The 27584-nt window shown below is 52.9% G+C and overlaps 2 protein-coding genes across 5 annotated transcripts; one reads left to right on the top strand and one right to left on the bottom strand.

The window, feature by feature from the left end:
- Positions 1-20643, top strand: KHSRP (KH-type splicing regulatory protein). 3 transcript variants are annotated; one of them, XM_073319380.1, is made up of 21 exons: positions 1-311; positions 3522-3578; positions 4788-4884; positions 5501-5539; positions 5866-5905; positions 6488-6537; positions 7830-7901; positions 8606-8663; positions 9571-9742; positions 10748-10846; positions 12714-12812; positions 13032-13134; positions 14102-14202; positions 16007-16148; positions 16251-16411; positions 16532-16650; positions 17446-17534; positions 17615-17812; positions 18441-18518; positions 18682-18842; positions 20098-20643. In XM_073319380.1, exons 1-21 carry the CDS (start codon positions 111-113, stop codon positions 20104-20106), a joined length of 2145 nt encoding a protein of 714 aa, XP_073175481.1. In that variant the 5' UTR covers positions 1-110; the 3' UTR covers positions 20107-20643. The 3 variants fall into 3 exon arrangements, with proteins under 3 accessions (XP_073175481.1, XP_073175480.1, XP_073175482.1); XM_073319379.1 differs by having other exon boundaries at positions 18682-20643; XM_073319381.1 differs by lacking the exon at positions 3522-3578 and having other exon boundaries at positions 18682-20643.
- On the bottom strand, positions 20397-26735 carry LOC140901119 (adenylate kinase isoenzyme 1-like). Of its 2 annotated transcripts, XM_073319383.1 has the most exons (5): positions 26194-26735; positions 24113-24312; positions 23576-23689; positions 23015-23209; positions 22374-22542 (listed from the first exon to the last, which is right to left on the bottom strand). In XM_073319383.1, exons 1-5 carry the CDS (start codon positions 26252-26254, stop codon positions 22474-22476), a joined length of 639 nt encoding a protein of 212 aa, XP_073175484.1. In that variant the 5' UTR covers positions 26255-26735; the 3' UTR covers positions 22374-22473. The 2 variants fall into 2 exon arrangements, with proteins under 2 accessions (XP_073175483.1, XP_073175484.1); XM_073319382.1 differs by lacking the exon at positions 26194-26735 and having other exon boundaries at positions 20397-23209; positions 24113-26184.
- Between the last annotated feature and the right edge of the window lie 849 nt (positions 26736-27584).

Here is a 27584-nt window from a genome sequence, read left to right as displayed (position 1 = left end):
ATCCCACCGTGCTTTGCGGGGGTGTGTGGAGAGCTCGGCCTGGTTCCCGCGTTGAGCCCTCGCCGCCGCCGCCGCCTCCTCAGCGTCTCTCGCCGGCCTCAGCCGCCGCCATGTCGGACTATAGCCCGGCCGGGCCCCCGCCCTCCGGAGGGCCCCCCGGTGGGGGAGCCGGCGGAGCCGGAGCTGGGGGGCCGCCGCCGGGAGGAGCGGGCGCGGGAGGCGCGGGGGGGCCCGGCCCGGGCGGAGCGGGGGGGCCGCCCGGGGGGATCCGCAAGGACGCCTTCGCCGACGCCGTGCAGCGGGCCCGACAGGTGAGGGGGCGGCGGGGCCGGGCCGGGAGCCGGGGGGGGCTTGGGCCTGAGGCGCGAGGTGGGGGGGGGGCCGGAGCTATGAGGGTTAGAGGGGATGGGCGGAGGAAAGGGGATGGGCCGCGAGGGCTGCGAGCAGAGGGGAGGGGGGGTGGAATGGGGGGGGCGGGACGGGGCGGGGGGGGGCTGGGGGCGGGGGGTGGGGGCAGGGACAGGTATGGGGTCCGGGAGCAGAGGGCTGGGGGCGGGGGACAGGGACGGGTTATGGGGGATGGGAGCAGAGGGGAGGGAGCTAGGAGGGGCGGAGAAAGGGGTATAGGTTATGGGGGGAGGGGGGCTGGAATGGGCCTGGGGCGGAGGAGGGGGTATGGGAGTGGGGGAGGTAGGATGGGAGGGAAGGGGTATGGGTTGTGGGGGCTGGGAGCAGAGGAGAGGGGGCCTAGGGGAGGGGCCTGGTGTGTGGGGGATGGGTATAAGCTGTGGGAGGAGGGAGGCGGGGTGGGTTGGTAACAGGGCTGGGGGTAATGGGATGGAGAGCAGGATGTGGGGAGAAGAGGAATTAGGGACTGTATGCGGTAGGTGTTGGGAACAGAGGGGCTGGGCTCTTAAGAGTGGAAGGGGAGGTAAAGGGTTGGAGAGAGCTGGAGGAGAGGATAGGCTGAGTGAAGGTGGGCAGGAAGGTGAAGGGATCCCCCCAAGGTGGCCTACTCCTGTTCCCCCACGGGGGTAGGACACTCCCTTCTATCACCAGTTTGGGGAGGGGGAAGGTCAGAGTTGTTCATCTGCATTCAGCTTCAGGATTTAATGGTCCATATTCAGCTTATTCTTAGCCTGGGTCTCACTTCTTGCTTCATGCATGTGGAAGAGGGGGTTGGCCAGGCTCCTGGGTCTGTTCCCTCACATATGGCCAGCAGAGAGCTCTGCTCAGCCCTCCCCTATTTCTGCCTGCAGCACCCATTGGGGCCTCATCCCTAGTCCCACATTAAATAGGGACATGTTTGGGATGGCCCTCCTTAATTCTGGGGTTCTTTCCGTTCTTGTTGCAATATGACTGTCCCAAAAGAAGAAGGTTGGCAGTGTTAACCTTGTCCTCAGGTGGTTGGTGGTTTATCTAACTTAATGGGTGGTAGGGCTTGTTGTCCCCATGCATCCCAACTTCTGCAGGTGTCCCTTATTTTTCTGACTTTGCAAGACTAGCAGAATGCTATAAAACCGCAGAGCCATGGGCTGCTAACCCAACTGCTCAAACAAGCTTGTCTCCAACACACAGTCTACAAAAAATAGATACCCAACATTTGGGAGATGAGGGTGATGCTTCCCACTGAAATTGTGGAGCAGATTAGCATCTTTATCAGCTAGGCAAGCCACTACAACTCATGGCTTCATTTCCTCAGACTACAGAGGAAGCAGCGTAAATACTGACAAGTCAGTCACAATTCAGATGAACAATTGCATTTGCAGAAGGAATTTCTCTACGTTGAAAATGTCTGTATCCTGCTATGACTCGTGGGCACTGGTGGTTGGACATAGCGCTGAAATGTGGGCTCTGCTAACATGCAGGGAAATTCTGCACTAGTCTTCTCACTGCAAGGAAGTACTGAGATGCTGGTGGTTTGGTGATGTTTTATGCTAATTTTCTTCCCAACTTTTAGGTAAATTTTTCTGCAGTGCTAAAATCTTGGAATATTAATGCATCTGTATGTCAGATGGATGCTTCAGTATAAAACTGACAACTTAAGTTTGGGAAATGTATTTCTAAATTTTTAACCTCTTGAATGCTTTGTAGCTGCCCCAATTTGAAATTTGACTTTTAAAATGAGAAGATTATTTTTTTGTTTTTAGGGGATCAAGGGGCAAAGCTCACTTCGTTAAAAAGTGAAGGATCCCAAAGTGAAACAAATATGCAACCTTAAATCAGGGATAAGTTTGTTTTTAATAAAATGAAGGGATTGGTGGGATGGTTTAGTGGCCTAATAATGGGGTGTACAAAGCTTTTCACTTCTGTGTCACTGATTGGAATCCAGTCCAGCTTGATAGCTGCCAAAAGTGCTCACCATTGAATGGTGTGGCTGGGCTGGGGAGTTAACTTTTGTCAATAATAATGTCAATTTAAGGTGTGATTTTTTTTAATGACACTTTTATATGGACAAAAGCCTAGTGTAAACCCGGTTATGTCAGCAAAGAAATACTTTTCCAGAATAGCGTCTGTCCTTTGGGGAACTGTGTAAACTGACCCAGCACAAACACTCTTAATCTGCATTGCCACTAGAAGAGTTTGCAAGGAGAGCCCTGCGTGGGACTCTTTTTTGTTTTTAATCCTGCTCCAGTCCTGCACCGCAATATCCGCTCCTGCATTGTTTCTTGCATTTTATCCCGCTCTCACCCACAAAAACCTTAGATCCTACAAGAGAAACCGATTTCCCCCATGCCACTAAAACCAAAACCTCAAAACAATCCCATCAGTTTTTCTCTCTGAAAAAACAGAATTCAGACCATTTTTATCATTAAAAGAATAAAACAAATCTTTAACCATTTACAGTTTTCCCCCACAAATTACTGCAGTCTGGGGTATTTTTATTTTATTTTGTTTGCCCACCCAATTGCATCTGCAACAAAGTACATTTTACCTGTTCCCACTATTAGGGCAACAGGTCCTGCGGAACCACAGGATTCCAGTCCCACTGCAGGGCTCTGTTTGCCAGGATCGGTATCTTCTAGCTATCCCAGCAAACCTTTTCTGGTAATGACTAAGCTTCAGTCCGCTTCTCAGTGAACAGGTCTCCACAACACACATCACCAGAGTTCAGTTGGCTTCCTCACCAAAGGGGCAAAGGATTGAATGGGCCATGGAAACTGAGCTGTCCTCTGCCCCAAAGAGGAGTCCCTCCAGGTCACTTGAGAATTGCAGTTCTTCCGGGCAGGGATAGCCTTTTGTGAATTGTACAGCAGCAAGCTCACTGTCAGCACTTAACAATAATTACTAGTCGTCGTGGATGACACACATTGCTGCGGGCATTGCAGGGAATCTCGCCTTGCTGTTGGACTGCCTGGCTGTACTTGATTTGGCTAGGTAGAGAACTTTGACCTTCAGTGCTGTCAGTCTTGCACCTTTTATGAACACTATAAAAATGACTTATCTGCCAATACCCAAGCACGGGATTTTCTCTGTCCTGCAACAGCTGAGCACATCACCATGTCCTCTACTGTCTTCAGGTGCCTGTGGTGGTGTCAGCTCCTGTTGAGCAGAATCCTAAACTTGAGTTGCAGCAGGTAAATAAACAAGGGAGCTACTTCTAAAAATCAGTTGAAAACCGATGTTAATGCAGGGTTAAGGTTGTGAATTTAAATGGGAAATACAAAATATCATCTGATAGTCTTACTTCTATCCTATTGGATCTTAACTGTACACATTAATCTAATCAGTAATTGAAATAATGAATATTTGTCGGTTCCAATTATTAATGAATATACTCAAGTTACACATTTGTCCTGTGTGCACAAATTCAGATTCTCATAAAAACACTAACTATTGCAATGCTTGACTTCTTAATTAAAATTTGCAACCTTAATGTTGTATTAACAATTTTTTTGCATTTAATTTCCTAAGTTTAATGAAAGAGGGAAATCTGTCTGAGTTGTGTACACTCATGTAAATACAAAATTAATGCATGCGCACACCTAAGAGACACGAGTGTATACTGATGCTTCCAGAGAGCTAGCTGGAGTGTGAGAATTTGAAATGAGCGTGAGCTAACAGTTCTACGTACAAGAAACACTGTTGTGACCACACATCCTACCTGAGAGGTAGAAATGGGACAAAGTCTCTCAACTGGCGTTCAAAAGTGGACTCTTAGCTAGTGAAATTTGCTGCTGCACATTCTGCTTCCACGCTCTCAAATTATTTGGAGTTAATGTGGTACAGGTCTCTTGGCTGAGAGTTGTGTCTGGTAGGTATAAAGATCGAAGGTACTGCCACTTTTGAGTTACATCAGTGAACAAACATAGGAAGGGACATTTATAATGCGTTTTTAAGTAAGGTTTTTTGCATAAGTCGCATTTTGGCTGAAATAAAGTACAAATCTTTCAGCCCCAGAAAATGTTTTTCAGGAAGTTTAAGCACATGCGTTAAGTAGCTGCAATTTTTCAGCTTTAATAGTGTTTGCTATATGCAAATACTATGTCATTAACTCTCTTTATATAGACCTAAGTTAGAGTATATTTTTTAGTGCTGTAATAACATGCTAGCCCTTGCTTAGCTTAAGCGTGGTTGTTTAATGTCATCTGAACTGTGTAGCCTAGCCTAGGACTTTTTAAATGGCATTGCAGTTATTGTGTGGTATATTTAATGGACTGAAGGTCCTAGGGCTTGAGAATTTTGTTTTTGCTAATCCAGTTGCTTTTACTTCCCCATTGTTGCTAATTTCTGGAAGGATTTTCCCTTTGGTAGTAACTGTACAATGCCAACTGCTTTCTTTTCAGATAGCGGCTAAAATTGGGGGTGATGCAGCTACCACGGTGAACAACAACACTCCAGACTTTGGGTTTGGGGGTCAGAAGAGGCAACTGGAAGACGGAGGTACTGCAGGGTGTTCGTTGTCTATATTTGAACAGCACCATTATGTGATGAGTGCTGGGCCTTGGTGATACTTATCACTTACCTAGTGCTTTTCATCTGTAGCTGGGGGGCGGGGGGGGGAGCTTTTCAGTATATCCCTATTGTACAACTAACACAGCTGACATACACAGATGAGAAATGACTTGCTCAAGCTCTCACACAGCCACTGGCCAAGCTGGGAGTAACCCCCCATGTCTCTGCACTTCTAGTTCAGTACCCTCTCTGCCCAATCCATTGCCATCTCTGATTCCAACACCTGTAGAAGTGCCAGGGCCTTTCAGCATGGGTGAAAGATTCCTGGGTATTGTCTAAGCACAGGATGGAAAGTACTACATAAATGCTAGTTGTTGTCATAGGCGCTTGGATTTAGAATATTAATTTTTATTTTGATAAGTTTCCATTGTTTAAATGTTCTAATGGTTTCCTTAATGAAGATGTACATAGCTCACATCTAGACCATCATACTTCGAGAGTTGGTCTCCTATGTCACATGTCAGCATGTGGAGAAAGGAGGCCACCTGTAAGTACTGGAAAGAGGTTGGCTTGCATCTAATCTACTCCCTTCTCTTTTAAACAGACCAGCCAGAGAGCAAGAAACTGGCTGCTCAAGGTGATTGTAAGTACAACATACATTAAAAGGGATTATAGCCGGTGCCTGGGGAGGTGCTGTTAACCACATATAAAACCCTCTGATAGCTGTTGCTCACCTGGAGTGGGCATTTCATGTTGAGGCTGAGAAAATAATAATGGATTGGGTGAAAGATGAGGGAAGGGGGAAGATTTGGGTTAGAAATGTGCAGGAACCTGTTTTTAACCTGCTGGGATTTTTATCTTCCATAGTCTACCTGGATAGTGACTGATTTGTTGTTGGCTTTGTGGCATTGTTCTGCATTCTGGTATGTGAATTCATAACCCAAAACCTCTCATGGTTTTCCTTTTTAGCAATGTCAGCTCAACTTGGACCGATCCATCCTCCTCCCAGGTAAACTCCACCTTCACCCTTCTCCCCCACCCCAAAGTCATGAGGCTTGTGAGTTTGAACCGAACATTCAGAACCAGATTAGCGACACGTCTCTTGTACTTCAGATGTCTGCAGGAGGGGCAACATTGTGATGCCCCAAAACTTAACAAGCTGCTTTGCTCAGATGTGAGGCTTGCACTTGGAGTCGTGTGACATGCCATTGGGGAGACTGGTCGCTCCTGGCATGAGTGTGCCGTGTTGGTAGTGAGGGACGTGCTTCTTGGCCACCAGCGTGGTATTTCTAGCTCTTGTGCAGCCTTTGCTTTAGGTTTCATAGCTTTGGCTTCTGTAAAAACCAGAGCACTGTGTGCAAATGCTGATACAGTGGACTCCAGGACATGTAGCTAGTTTGCCATGCATAACCCCGACACACCCGCATCCCCTAGCCTGGTGCCAATAGCTCTGTCACCTTCCAATCGGTCTGTCCTCCCAGGAGAAGGAAAGTCCTTTTCTTTTGTTTCTGATCGATGCAGGTGACTATCGGTTCCTATTTTGTTACCCTCCCACTCCTCACTTTAAGCCGCTGACCGTTTCCCTTTGCAGGTCTACAGTGACTGAAGAGTACAGAGTACCTGATGGCATGGTGGGACTCAGTGAGTATTAGACAGGGAGGGAGCAGCCTTGCTGTTGCTTTAGTGAAAGGCTTTCACTGTTACCTTTACTCGCAAATACCTTCCTGGCTTCTCAGGGCCAGTTGCTGAGCTTTTTGCAGAAAAACTCAGTTGTTCTTTGCTCTGATCCCCTTCGCTGTTGGGTTACAGCTATCCGAGATCTGACTAGCATTTGAGTCTTATGCTAACACTCTGGCAACTCTGGTGTGGCACTTGTGCCAGCCAGGAAAGATGCAGGGTGGAGCATTTTGTGTTATTGGTTGCACGGGCTCGGACTCCCTGCTTTAAATGGTAGGGATTAGATACCGAGGGGAACTTCCTAGACGGGTGTGTTGTCACCGTGGTTGTTGGCACTTCCATTGTGCACTGAGATTGTGGTCTGTGGGCAGTGGCATGGATTCACAGGAGTGTTGTGAAGGGCTCAGTGTTCCTCTCCCAGGGAAGAGGGGACTTTCAGTCTTGTCTCGCTGATCTGAGAAGCAGTGACTGGCTCTGAAGGGAGTCCAATCTAGACCTTTGCCAGAAGGAATGGTGGCTGTAACACTGGCTTCAGCGTGATGCTAAGCAGGAGAAAACTGGGCTCCATTGCATACAAGATCTGAGCCCAGGAAACAGTTGGTTTGCAAGATGCGGTTTCAGTTGGCTTGGTTTTCTGAGCTTTTTGAGGCTAGAGGAGGAGTTGAGTGAGTTTGGGTGCCCCAAACTCTCCTTCAGAGGCTACTGATTCCTTTAGGCTGCCCAGGCCCTGTGGTGAACAAGGCCCTTCTGAGAGTCTTGTTTAACTAGATTTAATATTTGAATCTGTTGCTTCTCTTCCCCCTTCTGACCCCCATAGACTCACATGGGGCACTGGACTCAAGCCCTGGGTTCTGTTCGCTGCTGCTTCAGTTTTCCCTTCTCTAGAAAGGGGATAATGAAACCCACTCGCCTTTGTAGAGTGCTTTGAGATTCATGGCTGAAAAGTGCCATATGTTAGTAGCTGTGAGAGCGAAGATCATCCTACAACCTGCAGTGTGGGGGGGGAGGGACCCTCCCACTACATTATATTTGAACATTATTTTTACTATTCCTCCAGTAGAATGTAAGGCTTCTATCTTCTGCATGGAGATAGATGGATATTGGATTGTTTTCTTTTTAAAGTGGTTGCAGATTAATAGTCTATAACTGAATCATGTGAAGCATTTTGCTTTGAGACCTGTCTGCTAGTGACATTTCCTTTCCCTGTAGTAAGCCAGTGTTCCTTAGCAGTTCTTCTCCTTTCCTTTTTTTTCCAGTTATAGGCAGAGGAGGTGAACAGATCAACAAAATCCAGCAAGACTCGGGCTGCAAAGTACAGATATCACCAGGTATGGACTGGTGCTTCTTGGGAATCCTTCACGGTGCAAGAACTCTGCAGAGTGCTCATCAATGCCCAGCTAGACTGGTCTTCCTGGGCCCCTTCATTTGAGGTGTAAATTTATAGCAGTGAACATAATTACCCCTTTAAGCAATGGATGTGGTCGATTCTCAGTCCTCTGTCGCTAGTATATTGTTGGGCTCCGTGGCAATTCCTGGGTGGAGTTCTATGCAGGTCAGACTAAATGATCATAGTGGTCCTTTCTGGCCTTAAATCTCTGAAGCAAAGAATGCCCCTGGCATCGAGCATTCCCCAGAAATATTCTAATGTGTTCCCCGGGAGTGTGGTTTAATAGTGTGTTAGACAGCTCTGGCCATGTCTTTCCTGGGATGCAGTGAGTTCACTCATCTATAGAGTAGTGCCTAGCTACTGTAGTGATGCCTTATAAATACCAGGGGTCACTGATATAAAATGGCAAAGGCCATCAGCACCAGCAGGCATAATGGAATTACGAGCCACGTGGCACAGTGTGAACTCAGCCACCACAGAGCATTTCCCCCTTCAGATCTCTGCCGTTATTCCAGCTCCTTCATAGCACCATTCTGCCTTAGTTTGTAGGGAGAGAAAGCATAAGCACATCTGTAGAGGTTCCCGTGGGAACCTCCAGGCAAAGTGCCCTAGGAGCATGTCATTTAACACGGTCTTCTCCTACAGACAGTGGCGGATTACCAGAGCGGAGCGTCTCTCTGACTGGATCCCCAGAATCTGTCCAGTGAGTACACCCTTTATTCAGCCATGGGTCCTGGTACATACTGTAATCAGCTGGCTGTCAGGCAGGGCCTTGTTGTTGAACTTTAAGCTCAAATCTTCAGAACTTGCTTTGTGTTTGCTGCCTCTCCTCCCTCACTATCAAACCACTGCCAAAGGTTCTCCCTGTCACCTGCCTTCTGCTGTGCTGTCCTGGAGGTTCTGCTGCTGTTTGGTGGTTTTCTTCTTGGGAACTTTCGCAGTCTTCAGGGAGGACAAGAGCTGTATAAAGTTAGTGGGAAGAGAGACCCTGAAGAAAATTCATAACCCTTCCCCTCCCCTTTCCAAAGAGCGGAATTCTGAGTGGGCGATTTGCAAGTATAGGGTCTCCTGCCCCATCATTAGAAGGGACCGTAGCCTCTTGTCTTGAGCTGGGCAGTTGTGAAAGGGTTTGGCTATAGGCTGTAGAACCAAAATGCCCAGGTATAGGTGCAGCAGTAGGAATCTCCTGACCTTACTGCTCAGGGCTCTTGATGACAGAACAGCAATGTCCACTTTGGTTTGTAATCATGGGGTTAGCATGTAGCAAATGTCAGCCCTGGGCAGCGTGGCAACTGGGCCTGCCTTCTTGGCAAGGTCTTACTGTCCTTGACTGAACAACCCCCCCTCTGGAATATGCAGGGATAGGCAGAAACACGCTGTGCGGGTTATCTGGGCTGTCCAAATCTTGAGACTTGGCATGGTGGGATGGGAGCTCCCGGCGAGAGGGTCATCCTGGAAGGGGGCTGGATGGGCCACTGCAGTGCCAAGGGCCTGTCCTGTGTATTGCAGCATTAGTCTGGGGTGTATGAATGGTGGCTGGGTGTCAGTTCCCTCCCCCGCTCCCCCCCCCTACTGCTCACCACCATTGCTGGTTTTCTTTCCCCTTACAGGAAGGCAAAAATGATGCTGGATGATATCGTGTCGCGGGGTCGTGGGGGGCCGCCTGGCCAGTTCCATGACAATGCTAACGGGCAGAATGGCACAGTGCAGGAAATCATGATCCCGGCTGGGAAGGCAGGGCTGGTGATCGGCAAAGGGGGAGAGACCATTAAACAGTTACAGGTAAGGGCTGGGAGCCACCCAGCCTGTGGGGCAGGTGGACTGAGAACTGCCTGTGGTTAGAGCAGGGGGCAGTGCACCAGAGCTGCCCCTTTTCCCCTCACTTAGCAATTTCCTCCTCTTTCCTGTCTCATTAACTCTACCTGCCTTGCGGCTCAGCCTGCTCTAGCATGGTGCCTTTGGTGGCCTCTTCATCTTGAGCAGTGAAAGGCTTCTGCCCTGGGGCCACTCTGATTCCTTCTGAAATTCTGGGTCACTCGCTAATGTGGTGTGTCCAGCTGTGCCCTGTTAGCTCAGGTGGGGTGCATGGCCATCTTTTCCTCAGGGGGCTTGGCAAAGTCCATATAATGCCCCTAAGGCCCTGTCTATGCAACGGGTTATGTTGGTGTCGCTCCACCAACATAAGCTGGGGTTGGCACCCATCTAACTTACCAGGATGTCACTTGTGCAAACCCCACTTTGCACTGGAGCAACCCTGTGCAGACTTCCCTAGTCTAGATAAGCCCCAAGGCAGTTTTGCTTAGCTGCCTCCCTGGCATCTCTGGAAAAGTGCAGCAGGAACAGAGGGACACTGAGTCACCCGGGCATCAGTCAGGGCGCAGGGAATCCTGCCTAAGTCGGCACATGTTCAGAAAGCTTCATCACTGGAAAGGCTAGGAGTGTGACTCAATGGAAACCTAAAACCCTGGAGATCCCAAAATCTACAGGTAGGGGCTTGTGCCCTTGGCAGTGATGGTTCCAGGTCTGGTTTCTACTGCCAACTGCCATGTCTGTATTGGAACTATGGTTCACGACACAAGCTGAATTCTTGGGTGAGTCTCTCTAGAGACCATGGTGAAGGTCCTGATGTTAGTTAGTGGGGAAGTCTGGTCCCTTCTACTTCCCCCCTATCAGAGCTCCAGTCACCGTAGGTTATGGCAGGTTTATGCTATAGAACCTTGATGGCTGGAACTCTCCAGGCTTGCCCAACCTCTGGCTGACTTCCAGTCTCCTTTCGCCCCAATGCAGGAGCGAGCTGGAGTGAAAATGATTTTAATTCAAGACGGTTCCCAAAACACCAATGTAGACAAGCCCCTTCGGATAATTGGAGACCCCTACAAAGTACAGGTAGGTCAGGCTGACTTGCCCTAGTGAGAGTGTTTGTGTATGTAGCTGTCTGTGTGGAGAGCGAGGGGAGGAGGTTGACTGCACTGTTTTCCCTATTTGCCTGTGGGGAGGGCTTGTTGTGGATGGTATAAAGTGGTTCCCGTTTCGTGGTCCCTTTATTGCAGTGGCTCTCAACCTTTGACTATTGTACCCCTTTCAGGAGGCTGATTTGTCTTGCATACCCCAAGTTTCACCTTACTTAACCACTTGCTTACAAAACCAGACAAAAATGGCAAGTGTCACAGCCTGCTATTATTGAAAAGTTGGTTACTTTCTCATGGTACTATATAATTATGACATCAATTGGAATATAAATATTGTACTTTCATTTCAGTGGCTAGTCTATAGAGCAGTATACACAAGTCATTGTCTGGATGAAATGTTCGTTTGTACTGACTGGGCTAGTGCTTTTTATGTCGCCTGTTGTAAAACAAGGCAAATCTCTAGATGAGTTGATGTACCCCACAGGATACATGTACCCCTGGTTGAGAACCGCTGCTTTCCTAGTCAGTGGTTACCTGCCTTAGGGCCATTCTGAAGCTAACTACTTTGGCTCAAACCTTATAAGTGTTCTAATGCAGTGGTCCCCAACCTTTCTTGTGGGAATAGCATATTGCTATTCACAGAAGACTGTGGCGGGTGCCAGACACCCCGCCACCGCAATGCTGCCGCCGAGAAGCAGTAGTGGGAAGAATCATCGCCGCCGAGAAACAGCAATGCTTCTCAGCAGCCTTTCAGCGGCGGGGTGTCCTGCGACTGCACAAAAATGCCCCAGTGGGCTCCATGGTGCCCGTGGGCACCGTGTTGGGACCCCGTCCTACTGAGTCACTTTGATCTCTCCAGAACACTTTACACATTCAGAATTGCTTCACGTACATGCCTCCCCTTGTGAAACCGCTCAGTCCGACAGCACAAACTTGTTTAGGACAGGAAGTGAATACTGAATAGTGTCCACCTGAGAGGAAGGATGGGCTTGTAGTTAAAGCACCAGGCTAGGAGTCTGGAGGCTTGGCTTCTAGTCCTAGCTCCGCCTCTCACTTGCTGTGACACCTTGGACAAGCATGTGAGATGATGCTGGACATCTTGCGAGAACGTGGACATGTCGTTTCTGTTCCCTATTTCCCCAAAATTACACTTAAATAGGGTGTGGAAGTGAATTTGATGTAAACTTCTGAGCTCTTCAGATGGTGGGCACGGTACAGGTATAAACATGTATTGAAATGATTAAATTAAGCAGCTAGGGAATCTGCCCGTGGTTGTATCATAAACACTGTGTATCCTTGGGCAGTTTGACCTCTGTCTGCTTGTACCTTGGTAAAAGGAGGTTGAATATACCTGACACACAGCTGCAGTGGATGTTCTGCTATATATAGATCACTGAGATCCTCTATGAAAGTGCTGGACAAGTGTGAACCAGGCGCTCTACTACAGTGGTCTTATCGTACCTGCCACTGGGGCGAATTTAGGAACTGCCCAGCCTTGGCCAGGAGACTGAGAACAGAGCTGTGTATGCCTGAACTGTGAAACATAGCTGGGGATGTGCGTGTCACTCTTGGATCTTCCCTTGAGCTGCATTGTTCCCAGTCACTTGGTAGCAGTTGTGACTTTTTACTGTGGCTTTTCTGGACCACTGGGATCCTTTGTGTGGGGGGCCCCTGGGATTAAAGTCACTTAACCTAGCTAATGGTCCCCATGTATTTAAAGAAGGAATTCTTGGCTGGGTGCCCAGTGGTCCATGCAAGCCTCAGTCCTGCTTACTCTGGGAGCCAGGCCTGCAGCATGGGAGTCACTGGTTCCCTGGGCTCATGTTGCTGTTTCTTGTTTGCAGCAAGCATGTGAGATGGTGATGGACATCCTGCGAGAACGTGACCAGGGAGGCTTTGGTGACCGAAATGAATACGGTTCCAGGATTGGTGGAGGAATAGATGTAAGACCGATTTAGCGCATTAGTTTGGGGCACAATCTTTCCTTGCTGAACAGTCTGCCTGCTGCTGGTTCTGTCAAAGGAGAATGTTATGTAGTCTGACAGTAGGGGGCAGCAGTCACCAAAAAAAACACCTTAGGCCTAGTGTCCTAGGAAATTACTTCCTAGGTCTTAGCCGTGTTTCCTGTTCTCCAGTTAATTTTGCTCTTGACCCTTCCTCAGGTCCCTGTGCCCAGGCATTCTGTCGGTGTGGTTATTGGCCGTAGCGGAGAGATGATTAAGAAAATACAAAATGATGCTGGAGTTCGGATACAGTTCAAGCAAGGTCAGAAGCCTAAATAGCTCTCCCCTTCCCCTTCACCAGAGAATCCTTCCAAACCCATCTCCTGCATGGCTAAGCATCAAGATTCTCCTCAACCAGAGACTCAGCCTGGGCTCTTCTGCACACACGTTCCCTGGGGCATTGATATTGTAACTCGCATCATTCAGTGATCACTTCAAAGTTCCTCATTCATAGCCGCACCACACTAACTTTTTTTGGGGGTGGGGGAGGGTATTTTTCCTGTAAACCAATAAGACAGATTGTTTATTTTTTTTCCTTGGAAAAAATCCCAAGAATTGCCTATCCAATCTCATGCCTCGTGGGTTAAGGGATCAGGAAGGAATAGTCTTCCCCCTGTACATGAGTGCAAATAGCCCAGTGCATTATGCAAAGTGGGATGGGATGGTGGCCTCCTTCTGAAGCAACAGGTATCTGCCACTTCCAGAGGTGGATAACCTGGCTTGGGGAACCAGTGGTTGGCCCTGGCTGGGAAGTTCTGTGCTCTGGGCACTCTTTAATGGAGAGAACATTTAAGCATAGAGCAGATTTCACTCCAGCTTCCAAGAGGTTAATTTCCCCACATAGCTTAAATCTGCTTCTTCAGGCTGATTGGATGTGTGACCTGCTCTTCCACCTGCTGATCCTATGTTAACAAAACGGGTACCGTGCAAGCTTGTAAGGCAGAGGAAGCGCATTTTAGCATAGTCTATGCTGTCCAGATAGACTTAAGCCAGGAGGTTGGCTCCTGGTACTTGTACCCCATCTATACAGCCCTCTTCACCATGGTCCAAGTGCCACGGCTGAGGATAGGTACAAGGGAACGCTACTATTTCCTTTTACTGCTGCAAACACAATGGTAAACCTTGTCCGCTGCTAATGCGAAGTGTTCTGGGGCCTGGCGCTTGTCTTGAGGAGTCGGGCATGGCAATGGGTACCTCGCTTGTTGAGCTGGCTCCTGTGCTTGTTTCAGATGATGGGACGGGTCCTGAGAAGATCGCCCATATTATGGGGCCCCCAGACAGGTGCGAGCATGCTGCCCGGATTATAAATGACCTCCTGCAGAGCCTTCGGGTAGGTAACACTGGGGTGCCCCGCTCCAGCATACTGCCCTAGGAGGGGCCGACTCCCCGCCCAGTGCATGTTCCTTAGCAGAAAATTCATCCTTATTAGCTGGCGAATAGAGTGAGTCAGGAAGACCTGAGTCTCAGAGCGACCTGGTAGATCAGAATGAGACCTACCATGGTACAGGTTACCCTGCTGCTGCAGGGTTTTTACACCTTCTTCCAAAACCTCAGGGGTGGCATCTGCTGGAATACTGGGCTAGACTGGCCTCAGGTCTGATCCAGTCTGGCTGTCCAGATGTTTCTTTAACCAACAAAGGAGTCCTAAAAATAGAACCTGTACCACTTCTTTTCTGCTGCATGATGTATAAGGGAGCCTGAAAAGTCAGATTTCTTCCTACTTATTTTTAAGTTTAAAAGAAAAAAAAAAATCAGGACTGTGATCTTCCCTGGCTTTGGCAGACCAGTGGGAGATAGAAGCTCTGTTTGTTGCAAACTCTTAACACCTTAATTGAAAAGCTGAGTGTTGCAAATTAGGGTTTCTTTTTAATCAAAATGTTAATTAGGTGTTAACAAACATTTAAGTGGTGACTCAGGGCATGTCCACGCTAGGGGAGCTACAGTGTCACAGCTGAAGCATCTTAGTGTGGACGCTTCCTACAGTGGAAAGGTTTCTGTCCCTGTAGGTAATCCAAGAGCAGGAGCTGGGTCAAATGAAGAATTTTCTGTTGACCTAGCTGCTCCTGTGCTGAGGGTTAGGTCTGCATAGCTAGGTTGATCTAAATTGTAAGTGTAGAGGGGGGCCAAGGTGTGCTCTGTAGGCTTTTTACTGATTTTAACTATTTCAGGTGTGATTATTTCTTACTGAAATAGTTACCCCAGTGCAGCCCATAAGGTGGATGCTGTTAGGATAATCTTTAGTTCTTATCAGTAGATCAAAAAGGAGGTCAATATTATCCCCATTATACAGATAGGAAAAGTGAGGCACAAGGAGGACTTGCTCAAGGTCACCCAGCAGGGCAGAGCTGGGAAGAGAATCCAGAACTCCCGAGTCCCTGGCCGGTGCACTCTCCACTAGACCACACTGTCTCCTCTTATCTGTGCCTTATTCCAGTATGGCTTGGTCCCTTTCCCATAAGGGAATAGCAGTATCTGGAGAACTGCCCACAGTAGGGGGTGGTGCCACTTTAACGGTACCAGGGCAAATGATAGAAAAAGCTGTACAAAAATGGTTAGCCCACTCCTAAAAATCTGTCCCTCTTAACAAGTAGCTTTTGTTCTTGGGTCGTCATTAACACTAGCTCTGTTCCCAGCCTCCCAGCAGACTGGACCTGAATTTTAGAACCTAAGTAACACAGAAACATACTTTCTGACGGGGCATTTCTCAACCCTTCTCGGATAGTGGCCCCTACCTAGAGGTCAGATTTTCATGACCACCCTCTAAACTGACTCTCTAAGAGTGTGTAAAAAAAACAAAACAAAACAAACACGGTATCAGCGAGAACCTTATAGAATGTGTGTGTGTGAGAGGTCGACTGAGAATACCTGACCTGGAAGGGAGAGGGAGTGAGGTTGTCTTGGCTTTCAGTACATGCTCGCAGCCTGCCCCCAAGTGATTGCTCTTTGTGCTCTCTGGGGCTTGTGACCTGGCACACGCCCACTTTTTCCTCCCTCAGCGGGTCGCTTTTAAAGCACAAAGCACCTGAATCCCAAGACTGATTTCCCCCCTGCCGGCGCGAGGTGCCAAGATGTTCCGCACTGCAGCTGGCTGCCAGTGACCCATCCCTGAAGCTGTTTCTGCTGTTGTCTTGCAGAGTGGCCCGCCGGGCCCCCCTGGCCCAGGAATGCCCCCTGGAGGCAGAGGTCGTGGCCGAGGGCAGGGTAACTGGGGGCCTCCTGGAGGAGAAATGACCTTCTCTATCCCTACTCACAAGTGTGGGCTGGTCATTGGCAGAGGTGAGTGCCCTTTGCCATCGGCTCTTCATACAGCGGTTCCCAGCGTCTCCCCTGCCACCGCTCCAGCAGAGCCAGAGCTCACAGCTCCACCCTCTCTTCCAGGCGGGGAGAACGTCAAAGCCATAAACCAGCAGACGGGGGCGTTCGTCGAGATCTCCCGGCAGCTGCCTCCCAACGGAGACCCCAACTTCAAACTGTTCATCATCCGAGGCTCCCCGCAGCAGATCGACCACGCCAAGCAGCTCATCGAGGAGAAGATCGAGGTGGGTGCAGGGAGTGCCCCCAGCTTCCACCTACCCCCACAGCGAGGGGGCAGCAGAGCACTGGAGGCTGACCTGGGGCATCGTGGCTCTCAGCACTTACGGATTATTTCCTCTCTCCAGGGCCCCCTCTGCCCAGTTGGACCTGGGCCTGGGCCTGGAGGGCCCCCGGGCCCTGCTGGCCCAATGGGCCCTTTCAACCCAGGACCTTTCAATCCAGGGCCACCAGGAGCTCCCCCTCAGTGAGTATTGGAATCTCCTGCCTCTTTTGGGGGCAGGGGAGGGAGTGCATGACATGCTGCAAAAAGGTGTTTGTGGATGATGCTGGGTCTTTAAGGGGTTGGAATGAGCAATGAATCCAGGGGCATCTGGTGGCCTAGTTTTGGAGGCAGGGGCTGCTCCCCTAGTGTCTAGGGAATCCCCTATAATGTCTAGTGCCCAAACTTTGGACCATCCTTCCAGTCTAGGAGCAAGAAAAAAAACAGCCCTAAGTTCTGCTGGGGAAGCTCCTGGCCAAATCCTCCCCTCCTCGGGGAAGATGGGAGAATGGATAAGACTGCAGAGACCCGGTTCTGGATCTTGATGGACCAGAAGCAGGGCTGCAGGGAGTTATTCTGCACCAGGGAAGATTAGTCTTGAGCTTGCCCTTTGGTGGAGGTGGATGCTAAGAAGTAGCCTGTAAAATAGGTGGATTAACCCCACCAGATCTTCAGAGTCAGCTGGCCTCTTCCTATCCGCCCTGAGTGCTCGAGAGCTGTGCAGTTGGTACTTTATACTGGGGTGGCACAGAGGAGCCCGGTCACTACCCTGGAGCCCATAGTGCCAGGCCCTGTACAAACACAAACCGAAGGGAGCACAGTAAAGCCTCTGTCTGCCCATTTGGCTCTGGTGGGCTGCCTGTCCCCACTGGTGCTGCAGCAGGGATCTGAGAACCATGCTTTGGGGAGATGTGCAGGGACATGCCCACCCTCCCAGTCAGCATGTCCCAGCCGGGTTCTGCTCCCTCCTCATCAGTGTCTCTTGCTCTCCTCTTTCAGCCCTGGGGCTCCTCCCCCCCACCCATACCCACCCCAAGGCTGGGGGAACACCTACCCGCAGTGGCAGCCTCCGGCTCCTCATGACCCAAGTAAGTACCTAGAGCCACCCCCTGTGGAGCCAGTGGGCGGGGCAGGAGCCGGTGTCTGTTCTCATGTGTCTCCTTTCCAGGCAAAGCAGCAGCGGCAGCAGATCCCAACGCAGCCTGGGCAGCATACTACTCGCACTACTACCAGCAGCCACCTGGCCCCGTGCCCGGGCAGCCACCAGCTCCCACAGCGCCCCCGGTTCAGGGAGAGCCGCCGCAGCCACCCCCGGCCGGGCAGTCCGACTACACTAAAGCGTGGGAGGAGTATTACAAAAAACTAGGTAATGCCCTGGGCGGCCCAGGGGACTCGGTCTGCCTCTAGCGGGGTGGGGTGGCTTAGCCAATGCAGACACAGCCCCAGGTGAAGAGCGCTGTGCTGGATGGCAGCAGTGAATCGAGGGTCTTGGTCCAGCTCCTTGTGACCTCAGGACTGACACTAACTGGCCCTAGTGCAAAGGCTGAACATTGAGAGTCCTGAGGACTGAACTCCAGCCCTGAGCAAGAGGTACCTGCCTCTGAAGCAGACTGGCCTGGCCGCATATGTGGGCAGAGGGTTGTTCTAGTGACAGGCCATGGGCTGATTTCCCCAGCACTGAGCAGTCAGACCTGTTCTGAGAGGGAAAGTCACTGAGGGTCAGGTGGAGAAAGGGGTTCAGCAGCTTGTCTAGTTCGGGAGATGTAGGCCCGTGGGCAGACCCAGCAAGTGGGCCGTGTGCCCTGCAGAATCCATGTGAACATCCCCAGTCTTCACCCCAACCAGAAATGCCACTTGGCAAAGCCAGTTCGTGTTGGTCTCAAACCCACTGGGCAAAGGGGGCAGTAATACTGCCAGGCTGCTCCTCCCTCCCCAGCTGCTCATTCCCTTGCCCACCTGTCCGGGGTCCCTGATGCATGTGTCTCTGCCCACAGGCCAGCAGCCCCAGCAGCCTGGGGCACCCCCACAGCAGGACTACACGAAAGCCTGGGAGGAATATTATAAGAAACAAGGTGAGCGAGGCCTGGAGCGTGTGCATGCGTGTGTGTGAATCAGCAAGGAAAGTCCAGCTCCTGTCTGCTGACCATTGGAGACATATTGGGGGGTGGGGGAGGGAGCCCAATGCCCCTGGAGTCACTGACTCACCCCCCTCTTCTCTCCCCTGCCCCATCGTAGCAGCTCAAGTGGCTACTGGTGGAGGACCAGGGGCACCACCGGGACCTCAGCCAGACTACAGCGCAGCCTGGGCAGAGTACTACAGACAGCAGGCTGCCTACTACGGACAGACACCAGGGGCTGGGGGCCCAGTGCCGCCACCGACACAGCAGGGACAGCAGGTGAGTGATCGGCCATGTGCCCCGCTGCCTGCCTTCAACCCCCAGCTGTAGCTTCTCCTGCCTGGGCGAGACCCTCGGTCCCACAGGAAGCGCTTCCTGAGCGGCATCTTTGTGCTCGTGCACCGGCTCCCACATCGGTCGTCGACGGGGATTCAACCCAGGACACCTCGACCTACAAGCCTGAGCTTCTACTGCTTGAGCTAAAGGACCCAGTCCATTAGCTGGAGGCAGTAGCAGACTCGTAAACCTCTTCTATGGATCCGCCACTAGGTGGCAACACAGACCCACGCTGTTAATGTGGATTTACGTTGATGCATAGACACCTGGGGGGTGGTCAGAGGAGATGGGAGCTCAGGGAAATGGACAGAACTGGTAAAAGATTCTCCAGTTTCCCCTGGGCTCTTAGCTCTGGCTCATAGGTCCATTTTCAGGGGCTAGGACTTCTTCGTAGGGTTAGGGGTTGTCTTATCCATTGGGGGATGTGGGGGGATCACTTTGTTAGCCCTGGTAGTTCAAGGGGATCGGTCTGTAGAGATGTTGGAATATAGCGAGCTTCAAACCAGGGAAACTCCTTCAAAGAGAACCTGGGTGCAGATTCCTACGTTTCTGACCAGCTTCTCCTCCGTAAGGTGAGAGCACGCTCGGCAGCGCTGACCTGAAAGGTGCTGTTCGCTGACCTAGGGAACTAGATTCGCTCCAGCCTCTAGCCTGTCCTGCTGCAGCTCTTGGGCTGTCAATCCTGCAGTGGGCCAGGCTTAGTGGTTACATTCTAGGGCCACGTTTTTCAGAAACAGAAGCCTAAAAATCAGGTTTCAGCTACATTTAGGCACCTGACTAAGTGACTTTTTTCCAGCAGCACCTGGAGACTTCACTTGGTCTTGCTAGGGGCTCCGTGCCACTTACTTAGCTGCCTAAATATGCCGAATTTCAAGCAGCCCCCTTTAGAAATGCTTTCCCCAGGCCAAGACTTTCATCTGATCTTCAGGACTGACCAAAGCTGCTGCTTCTGAAACCTAGATTCTCTTCCAGACTTGACCTGCCAATTTCCTTTTCAAACACCCTGCTTCAGTGGTGGGATTTCCTAGTGTGCAGGGGAGTTGGGAGCCGAGGCCAGTTTTCGCTCCACTCCAACTTGGCAGCACATTGCCGGTGCTGTTGCAGCAGAGGGCGGCCCTGTGTTGCTTTCGGACTCTTCCGTCCGTAGCGGTGTCTGTCAGGGGTAACTGACTCCTGTCTCTCTCCCCGATCCTTGCAGGCTCAGTGAATTGAATGTGAACTTCCCACCTGTGAAACCCTTTTTGTTTTTGGAAAGAGATGGCCGCTGTTGGGGAAGGGAGCTGGGTCTGATTGCTGGGTTTCTTAGCGGAACCTCGGCTGCTCCTCCTTCAAGTCCTTTAAAATAAAATAAAATAAAAATAAAAATATCTGAATCCTTCATGTTGAGCCAGCTGTAGAAGATAGTGAACTAAAACTGCTGCAAGAACTCAGCCCTCCTGAAACACACGTCGATTTCAGGGTAACATGTTTTTTCTTTTCGTTTTGTTTTTAAAAAAAAATAAAAAACTTTACAAGGAGAAAAAAAAATCACTCTGCTTTTTAGTTAGAGTTGGAACATTCCTCGAATAAGGTGTCGGTGTTTCAGATAAAACAACCCCTTTCCCCCTCCCATTTTCCCACAATTGGGACTGGTCTGTCATGTATTTCGTCTGTTCAAGAGGAGACTGAAACAAACAATTGTACGCTCAGTTTTTACTTTTTACCGCTTGTTTTTAACTTCACAAATAAATGATAACAAAACCTCCCTGTGTCTGCTGGGTGGCGTCTGTCTGTCCATAGGGTTTTGAAGCGGATTGTTCTCATGATATAGCTGTTGTAAAACCTGATGAACTAAGAGCTCCTGTGGTTTTTTTATAGTTTGAGCAGGCAATTGTGCTTTGTTAAATAAAATGCTCTTTTTGTTTTGAAACCAACTCTGCTGCACTATTTCCGAACCGAGCAACTGGCGATAAGGTATGCCCCCGGATACTGCTTGTTAGGAGGGGCTTTATGCCACTGCCCCTCAGCGGCATATCTGGCCTGGTGAGCTGAGGTTACCCATGTGGGGTAAGGAATTGCTTCTCTTGACAGTTGAGGAGCAAGTGGAGCTGTGCTCGGCCCATTCAATACCTCCCGTCTTTTGCTGAGCAATCCCAAGGGACTGTAATTTCACTGATACCTAGGCAGGTCCATTCCCACTGTAAGGCCTTAGCTGGCCCTGTCTCTGTAGTACCTGAATGCCTCCTACTCATCCATGTTTGTCCCTGCACCCCCCTGGACGGCAGGGCAGAGCTCTGATCCCCACTGGACAGATGAAGAACTGGAGGCCCAGACTGTGACTTGCCCAGATTCCTCTGGGGTCAGACCTTACACCTGGTTTCCCCAGTCCTAGGCTGATGCCCTAAGCACTGAACTCTCCTCTGCTTATGGACAGATGAGCCTCCCTTGGCTTGGCCTCTCCAGCTGGGGCAGGAGGTTGTCCAAGCAGATGTGGGGGACCTGGTGCTTCTCCCATAGAGCGAGTGCAGGCTATCAGAAAGCACCTTTGGAAAGGTTCTTCCCTATCCACCTGCTGGACACTCCCTGGCTTGGGGTGATGCAGGGGGAAGCCTTCCCTGGAACCGCTTCCTGTGCTAGCCTGCTGTTCTGCCCTGAGCTGCCCGGGCAGCTGAGGGCAGAGCTTGGCACAAAGCTCACTTTCAGATGACAGGTGTGGGGCTGACCTCTGTAGAAAAGCTGGTGCCCAGCTGGAGCTCTCTTCACTCATGTGTAGCTGAGCTTGAACTCATGTATTGAAAAAACAAAAGGACTTTTGGTGGTAAACTCAGTGTTTTGATGGATGTGGTCTTGTCTTGGCTGCTACTTGTCCCCTCAGAAGAACCCTCCCCATGCTCCAGCCTGGCTGTCTTGTCACAGCCGTTCTCCTTTCATGCAGTCCTGCTCCCCGAAGGGGGGCTGATTTGGAATTGCGTAGGTCTGATTCGGGGGGGGGTGCCGTAAAAGGTTCCTGCAGCTACTGCCCTGATGAGTAGGGAGTTAGGGGTTAGGCCAGGAGGCTGGTGAGCTAATTGGCTGCTCCAGAAGGCAGAGCAGGGACTTTTGCCCTGCGATATCTGCCTAACTCAAAGCAGCCAGTGTGGTGGAGCTGTGGCCATCTCCCCTCCGCTGGGACCTGGGCGTTTGCTCTTTGCCATAGGCTTCACCCACCTTGCCTGGCTCCCTTGCATGTGTCAAATACTTTCCGTGTCCGCAAGCCCCTGGATCCCTGCTGGCCGTTTCTGTGCACCTGGGCCACTGCCTCGCTAGCTCTGAGGTACCTTGGCTGCTGGTATAGCTAGCTCCAGCAGCACGATGCTGCCTCTGAGGGGGGAGGCGAAGGGCCCGGACTGAGAAAGGGCCCTGGACCATCCCCATAAGCATGTGGTGTCAGCTCTGGGCCACCAGCTGGCACTCATAAGCCCCATATGATGGGGCAGGCGCTGAGGGACGTCTCTGCGTAGGGCAAGCGTAGGACCAGGGCCAGAAGCTGAGCCTTTATTTGAACACAGCGCCAGCTGCGGGGTGGCCCCAGGCAGGGCAGCAGCAGGCCCGTGGCCTAAACGAGGCTGTCGATGACGAAGCAGCACTTTGAGTAGATGGCGTCTTCCGGCTCCTCGCCTAGAATCTGCAGGACACAACAGAGCAGCTGGGCTGGAGCCGCATCTGCCATGGGCCCTGCAGGCACCTGGCTCTAGTTCCCTCCCGCTGGGCCTCACTGAGCACCTGGCATTAGTACCCACCCCCTGGGAAACCCTTGGGTGTCCCTGTGCTTGGGGGAGGGGGGAATGCAGCCCTAGGCCCTGCTCAAAACCACTGAGCTTTTGTGCAGCCCAGGCCCATTCTCTCCCACCCCCAGTGCTGTGGGCAGGGGGGCTCCAGCTGCCACCGAGTTCCTCCTCCCCTCTCGGGCCCAAGGGGCCTGCCCACTGGCTCAGCCCCTGGATGGTGTTTCCATGCGCCTGGTGAGTGGTACCCATGATCCTGCTAACCCAGGAGGGCCCACCCGGGCAGCCTGCAATGGGCTCCGCTGGGCTGTGAGGGGAGAAGGAAAGGGGAGGGGTTAATGCCCAGGAAGTCTCTTGTGGTGCCCCCCCTACGTTTCTGAGCAGGTTCTGCTGCTGGTAGTAGCTGATGACGGGCTCGCACAGCGAGTAGTGAGTCTCCAGCCGCTGGCGGATACAGGCCTCGTGGTCGTCGGCCCGATGGCCGGTCTGGCCCCGCAGCAGCAGCCGCTGGATCATGGTCTCTGTCGAGCAGTCCAAGACGATCACGATGTTGGGAGGACGCCCCACCTGCGGCATGGTAAACCCCCGCTCAGGGGCGCAGCACCACCCTGGCAGACTGCTCCCTGGCCAGCCACCAAGGGGTGGGGTGCAGCAGCCCCAGGGCCAGCGGAGAAATGGGCATCAGGCCGTTCCTGCGCAAGGCGAGAGGATGGGGTGGGGGCCGACGCCCTGGAGCAGGGGGAGCCGGGCCATGACTGAGCCCTGCTGGCTCTGAGTTCGGGAAGGGGGAAGAGTGGCTGCGGCTCCAGCATGCACTCAGCCCCTCTGAATGCCTCACGCTGCCTCCTTCCTCTACCTCCTGGGTATCAGCACAGCACCTGCCCCCCGCCCTGGCCAGCGGCCTGCTGGTCCTTCCTCCCCTGCGGCGCTTACCACACGCTCGAAGTCCTTGGCCTGCTTGAGCTCCCGGGGGAAGCCATTGACCAGGAAGCCCTTCGCCTCCTCTCTCTGCAGCAGGTTGTCGTTCAGCAGGTCAAGGATGAAGCCCTAGGGAGACAGAAGCCCCCCCTCAGCGCTAAGGAAGAAGGGCTTTGTCCGGAGCCACCCCTGGTTGCGTGAGCAAGTGCCCCACGTCCCCTTGCCCACAAGACTAAGGCACTGGAGGGACCCCAGACCCCCACACAGCTCCTGGCCTCTCCCTTGGGCCGGCTAGTGGGGCGGTGGGGCTGGATCCAGACTGGGAAAGGGGGTGGGAGAGGGATGAGCAGGGCAGGGAGCAGCAGAGGGGGAGCCAGGGCGGTGGCAGAGCTGGCAGGCTGGTGCTTGCAGAGGGTGGCTCTTTTGCAGCCTTGGAACATTTCTTGGGACCCTTAGGAAGTGCCAGGCACGGAGTTGACTGGGGGGGATCATTCCCCCAGGGAAGGTGGGGCTGCTGCAATCCGCGAGGGAAGTGGGGTGGGGGAGCCTCACTGAAGGCACGAGCGCTCCTTTCATCATGATGTCCTTGATTTGTCGCCCCTGGCGCGTGGGCTGGCTGGCTTCCGCCCGCAGGAGGCTCCCCAGGCCCAGGTGCTGGAACTGGTACTTGGCAGCCAGCCTCTCACACTGTGTCCCTTTGCCACAGCCCGGGCCTCCTATCACGAAGATGATGACTTGCGACTTCAGCTTCTCTGTGGCGAGAGACAGAGATGGGGCAGGGAGAAGGGGTGAGACAAGGATCTCCCAAGGCGCATTGGACAGGCCTGATGCTGCTCCATTTGATGAGATCCCAGCCCAGAGCGGGTTGGTTGTGAGCACAAAATAGGCACAAAAATTGCTGTAGCCCGATGGGGAAAATAAGCTAAGGGGAAGGGACCAGGAGGGCCTAGCACTGGGTGCTGAGTTAGATGGACCCCCGGTCCGGTCCAGTGCGGCAACTCCCCCATCTCAACCATGCAGTAGACATCAGCTCCTGAAAACCCTCGTTAACCCCCCACTAAATTGACAGCCCTCGACCCCCTAGGCAAGTATCCCACGCTTAACACCAATGTGCCTCAGTCCTGCCCTGGAGAGATCCCTCTTGTGGGAAGCTCGCTGTCCGTGGCCCACCTCCCACCCCGAAAAGGGGCCCATTAGCTGGTGGATTCTGGGCTGTGTCCATTAGGAACTAGAGTCACCGCGCTGGCTGTTGGGAGTCGCAGCCTGAGCCCCTCTGGTGTCAGTGCCCAGGAAGTGGCAATTGTAGAACCAGAAGCAGAATTTGGGCCAAGGCCTTTCAGTCACTGCTAGGTGCTACAAAGCAGCTGTCTCGCTAGGACCTGCCCCCGTGAGCAAGACCTCGGAGTCAGCCAGGGTTAAAGTACCCACTGAGCTGTTTAGAAAAGCCAAGGGGCCTTGGTGTGAACCAGCCACCCCATAAATTGCAATCATCCTCTAGAGACATCTCTACTCTGTACGATGAGCAAGCAGCCGGGGCAGTTATGGGCTATGTAATGCCCCTCAGATACCACAAAGGGCCAGATAAGAACACAGATGGGCGAACCTGAGCTCTGTTCATTTCTAGCTGGGATAAACTGGTGGAAGAGCCGGGCCTGACCCTGTGGTAGCAGATGGGCTTAAACCTGCGTAGAGAGCCCTGAAAAAACCCAGCCCAGCCCAACCGCTCCAGTGCAGGCAGATGCGACTGAGCGTTGTTCTTCCTCCAGAGGAATTTCGTGCTGTAAGAGGTGGGGGCTGGTAACTCCGGGGCCCAGTGTTCTGCATTTATCTCCAGAACTGAGACCGACTCGCTCTCCCTTATGCGGACACGCTGCGCTGCTGGCACTCGCTGCCATGTGCACACCCCCTTCCCTGGCACAGATGGACACACGCTGCCACTCCACATGCATCCATCCCTGCCATGGTGGGACAAGAGAGCTGGGCCTCCATCCCCCAGAGGAGGTTGGTCCAGGCTGTGACTTTGATGGGATCGGTTGTTCTCTGGGATCAGGAAGAATCCCTTCTCCTCCCTCTGACTTTCTGCGCCAAGCAGGGAATGAGTTTTGACCATCACCCATGGGAGCTGGCTTCCAGAGGGCGAGGCCGGACTGGTGGGTTTCACACCCCATGCTCCCTCCAAGCCAACATCTCGCTGCAGTAGGCGTGCTTCTGGATCAGGGTACACCCTGGACCAGCATCTTCCCCCTAAATCCCAGCCAAGCTAAAGTGCTGCTAGGAAATAGGCACTGTTTTCCACCGGGAGCCAACCACCCTTCTGTTGACCTGCTGGCGGAAGCAGGAGTTCCCGGAAGAGTCATACGGTAACAAGACAGCAAATTAAATCCTCCCTCATGGCCCAGCCTCTCCATTGCTTGGGTGGATTTGTCCCTTCCCATAAAGGCTATTTCCCAGCCTTCTTGCAGCTCTGACCACTAGACCCCCCTCCCCTCCCGGAGCTGGGAATGGAACCGAGAGTACTGGCTCCCTGGGCTCAAACCAGCAAGAGAGACTCACCCATCCACACATTTTGATATCCCCTGAAAGCTCAGAAAGCCCCACCCCCGCCATGCCCCCAGAGCCAGCTTGCCATTTACCCTGCAGTTCAGGTTTCAGTGGCTTAGCAGTTTTAGGAAGCCGGGCCTGGCAGAGTCCCATCTTCCAGGGCACAAACCGATCCCCTCTTCACTCCCTTTCTGGGGGAGGGGCCCCAAGGTGCTGGCCTGGCCTGCAGCCCTCAAGCTCCCGTGTAAAACTAATCTGGCCATTTTAGCCCAGGCCCTGCTGCTTAGCCAGCCGGGCTTTCTGATGTCACAAGGCAGCCATGAGCTGGCCTGTCGCCGGGGCCAGGCTCAGCACTGGGATGCGATTCCAGTTGGTGCTGGAAGTGGGGGAGGCAGCGAGGAAGCCAGAGCACGTGGTCTCGTGACCAGAACGATACAACCAGGACACCTGGGATCTCCCCCAGCTCCACCACTGGCTGGGCCTCAGTTTCCCCCAGGGGAGCTAGTTCCCCAGCTCTGAGATCTCCAGATGGGAGATGCATTGAGAGCAGCCTGGCCAGGATCCAACGTAAGAGCAGCTGCATTACCCCCATCCCGCCCCGGGGTCAAGGGGCCCGTACCCCCCCATCCCCCACCCCGGGGCAAGAGGCACCATAGCCCCTCCCCGGGCAAGGGGCCCGTACCCCCCATCCCCCACCCCCGGGGCAAGAGGCACCATAGCCCCCCCGGGATCAAGGGGCCCGTACCCCCCATCCCCCACCCTGGGGCAAGAGGCACCATAGCCCCCCCCCGGGCAAGGGGCCCGTACCCCCCATCCCCCACCCCCGGGGCAAGAGGCACCATAGCCCCCCCCCCGGGGTCAAGGGGCCCGTACCCCCCATCCCCCACCCCGGGGCAAGAGGCACCATAGCCCCCCCCGGGATCAAGAGGCCCGTACCCCCCCATCCCCCACCCCGGGGCAAGAGGCACCATAGCCGCCCCCCGGGATCAAGGGGCCCGTACCCCCCATCCCCCACCCCGGGGCAAGAGGCACCATAGCCCCCCCCCCGGGATCAAGGGGCCCGTACCCCCCATCCCCCACCCTGGGGCAAGAGGCACCATAGCCCCCCCCGGGATCAAGGGGCCCGTACCCCCCATCCCCCACCCCCGGGGCAAGAGGCACCATAGCCCCCCCGGGATCAAGGGGCCCGTACCCCCCCATCCCCCACCCCGGGGCAAGAGGCACCATAGCCCCCCCCCGGGATCAAGGGGCCCGTACCCCCCCATCCCCCACCCCCGGGGCAAGAGGCACCATAGCCCCCCCCCGGGATCAAGGGGCCCGTACCCCCCATCCCCCACCCCCGGGGCAAGAGGCACCATAGCCCCCCCCCCCGGGATCAAGGGGCCCGTACCCCCCATCCCCCACCCCCGGGGCAAGAGGCACCATAGCCCCCCCCCGGGATCAAGGGGCCCGTACCCCCCATCCCCCACCCCGGGGCAAGAGG

This window comes from Lepidochelys kempii, chromosome 20 (genome assembly GCF_965140265.1).
Source record: "Lepidochelys kempii isolate rLepKem1 chromosome 20, rLepKem1.hap2, whole genome shotgun sequence".
NCBI lineage: Eukaryota > Metazoa > Chordata > Testudines > Cheloniidae > Lepidochelys > Lepidochelys kempii.
The sequence above is the reverse complement of the archived record's forward strand: the minus strand, read 5'-3'. Positions and strand labels throughout refer to the sequence as shown.

Bases quoted from the DNA above. Each gene is read 5' to 3' on its own strand.
- LOC140901119 (XM_073319382.1), bottom strand. From the start codon at position 24,139: ATGATGAAAGGAGCGCTCGTGCCTTCA. The intron at 23,690-24,112 runs GTGAGGCTCCCC...CTGTCTCCCTAG, and splicing joins AAGGAGCGCTCGTGCCTTCA to GGCTTCATCCTTGACCTGCT. The intron at 23,210-23,575 runs GTAAGCGCCGCA...ACCATGCCGCAG, and splicing joins CCAAGGACTTCGAGCGTGTG to GTGGGGCGTCCTCCCAACAT.
- KHSRP (XM_073319379.1), top strand. From the start codon at position 111: ATGTCGGACTATAGCCCGGCCGGGCCCCCGCCCTCCGGAGGGCCCCCC. The intron at 17,535-17,614 runs GTAAGTACCTAG...TCTCCTTTCCAG, and splicing joins TCCGGCTCCTCATGACCCAA to GCAAAGCAGCAGCGGCAGCA. The intron at 18,519-18,681 runs GTGAGCGAGGCC...GCCCCATCGTAG, and splicing joins GGAATATTATAAGAAACAAG to CAGCTCAAGTGGCTACTGGT.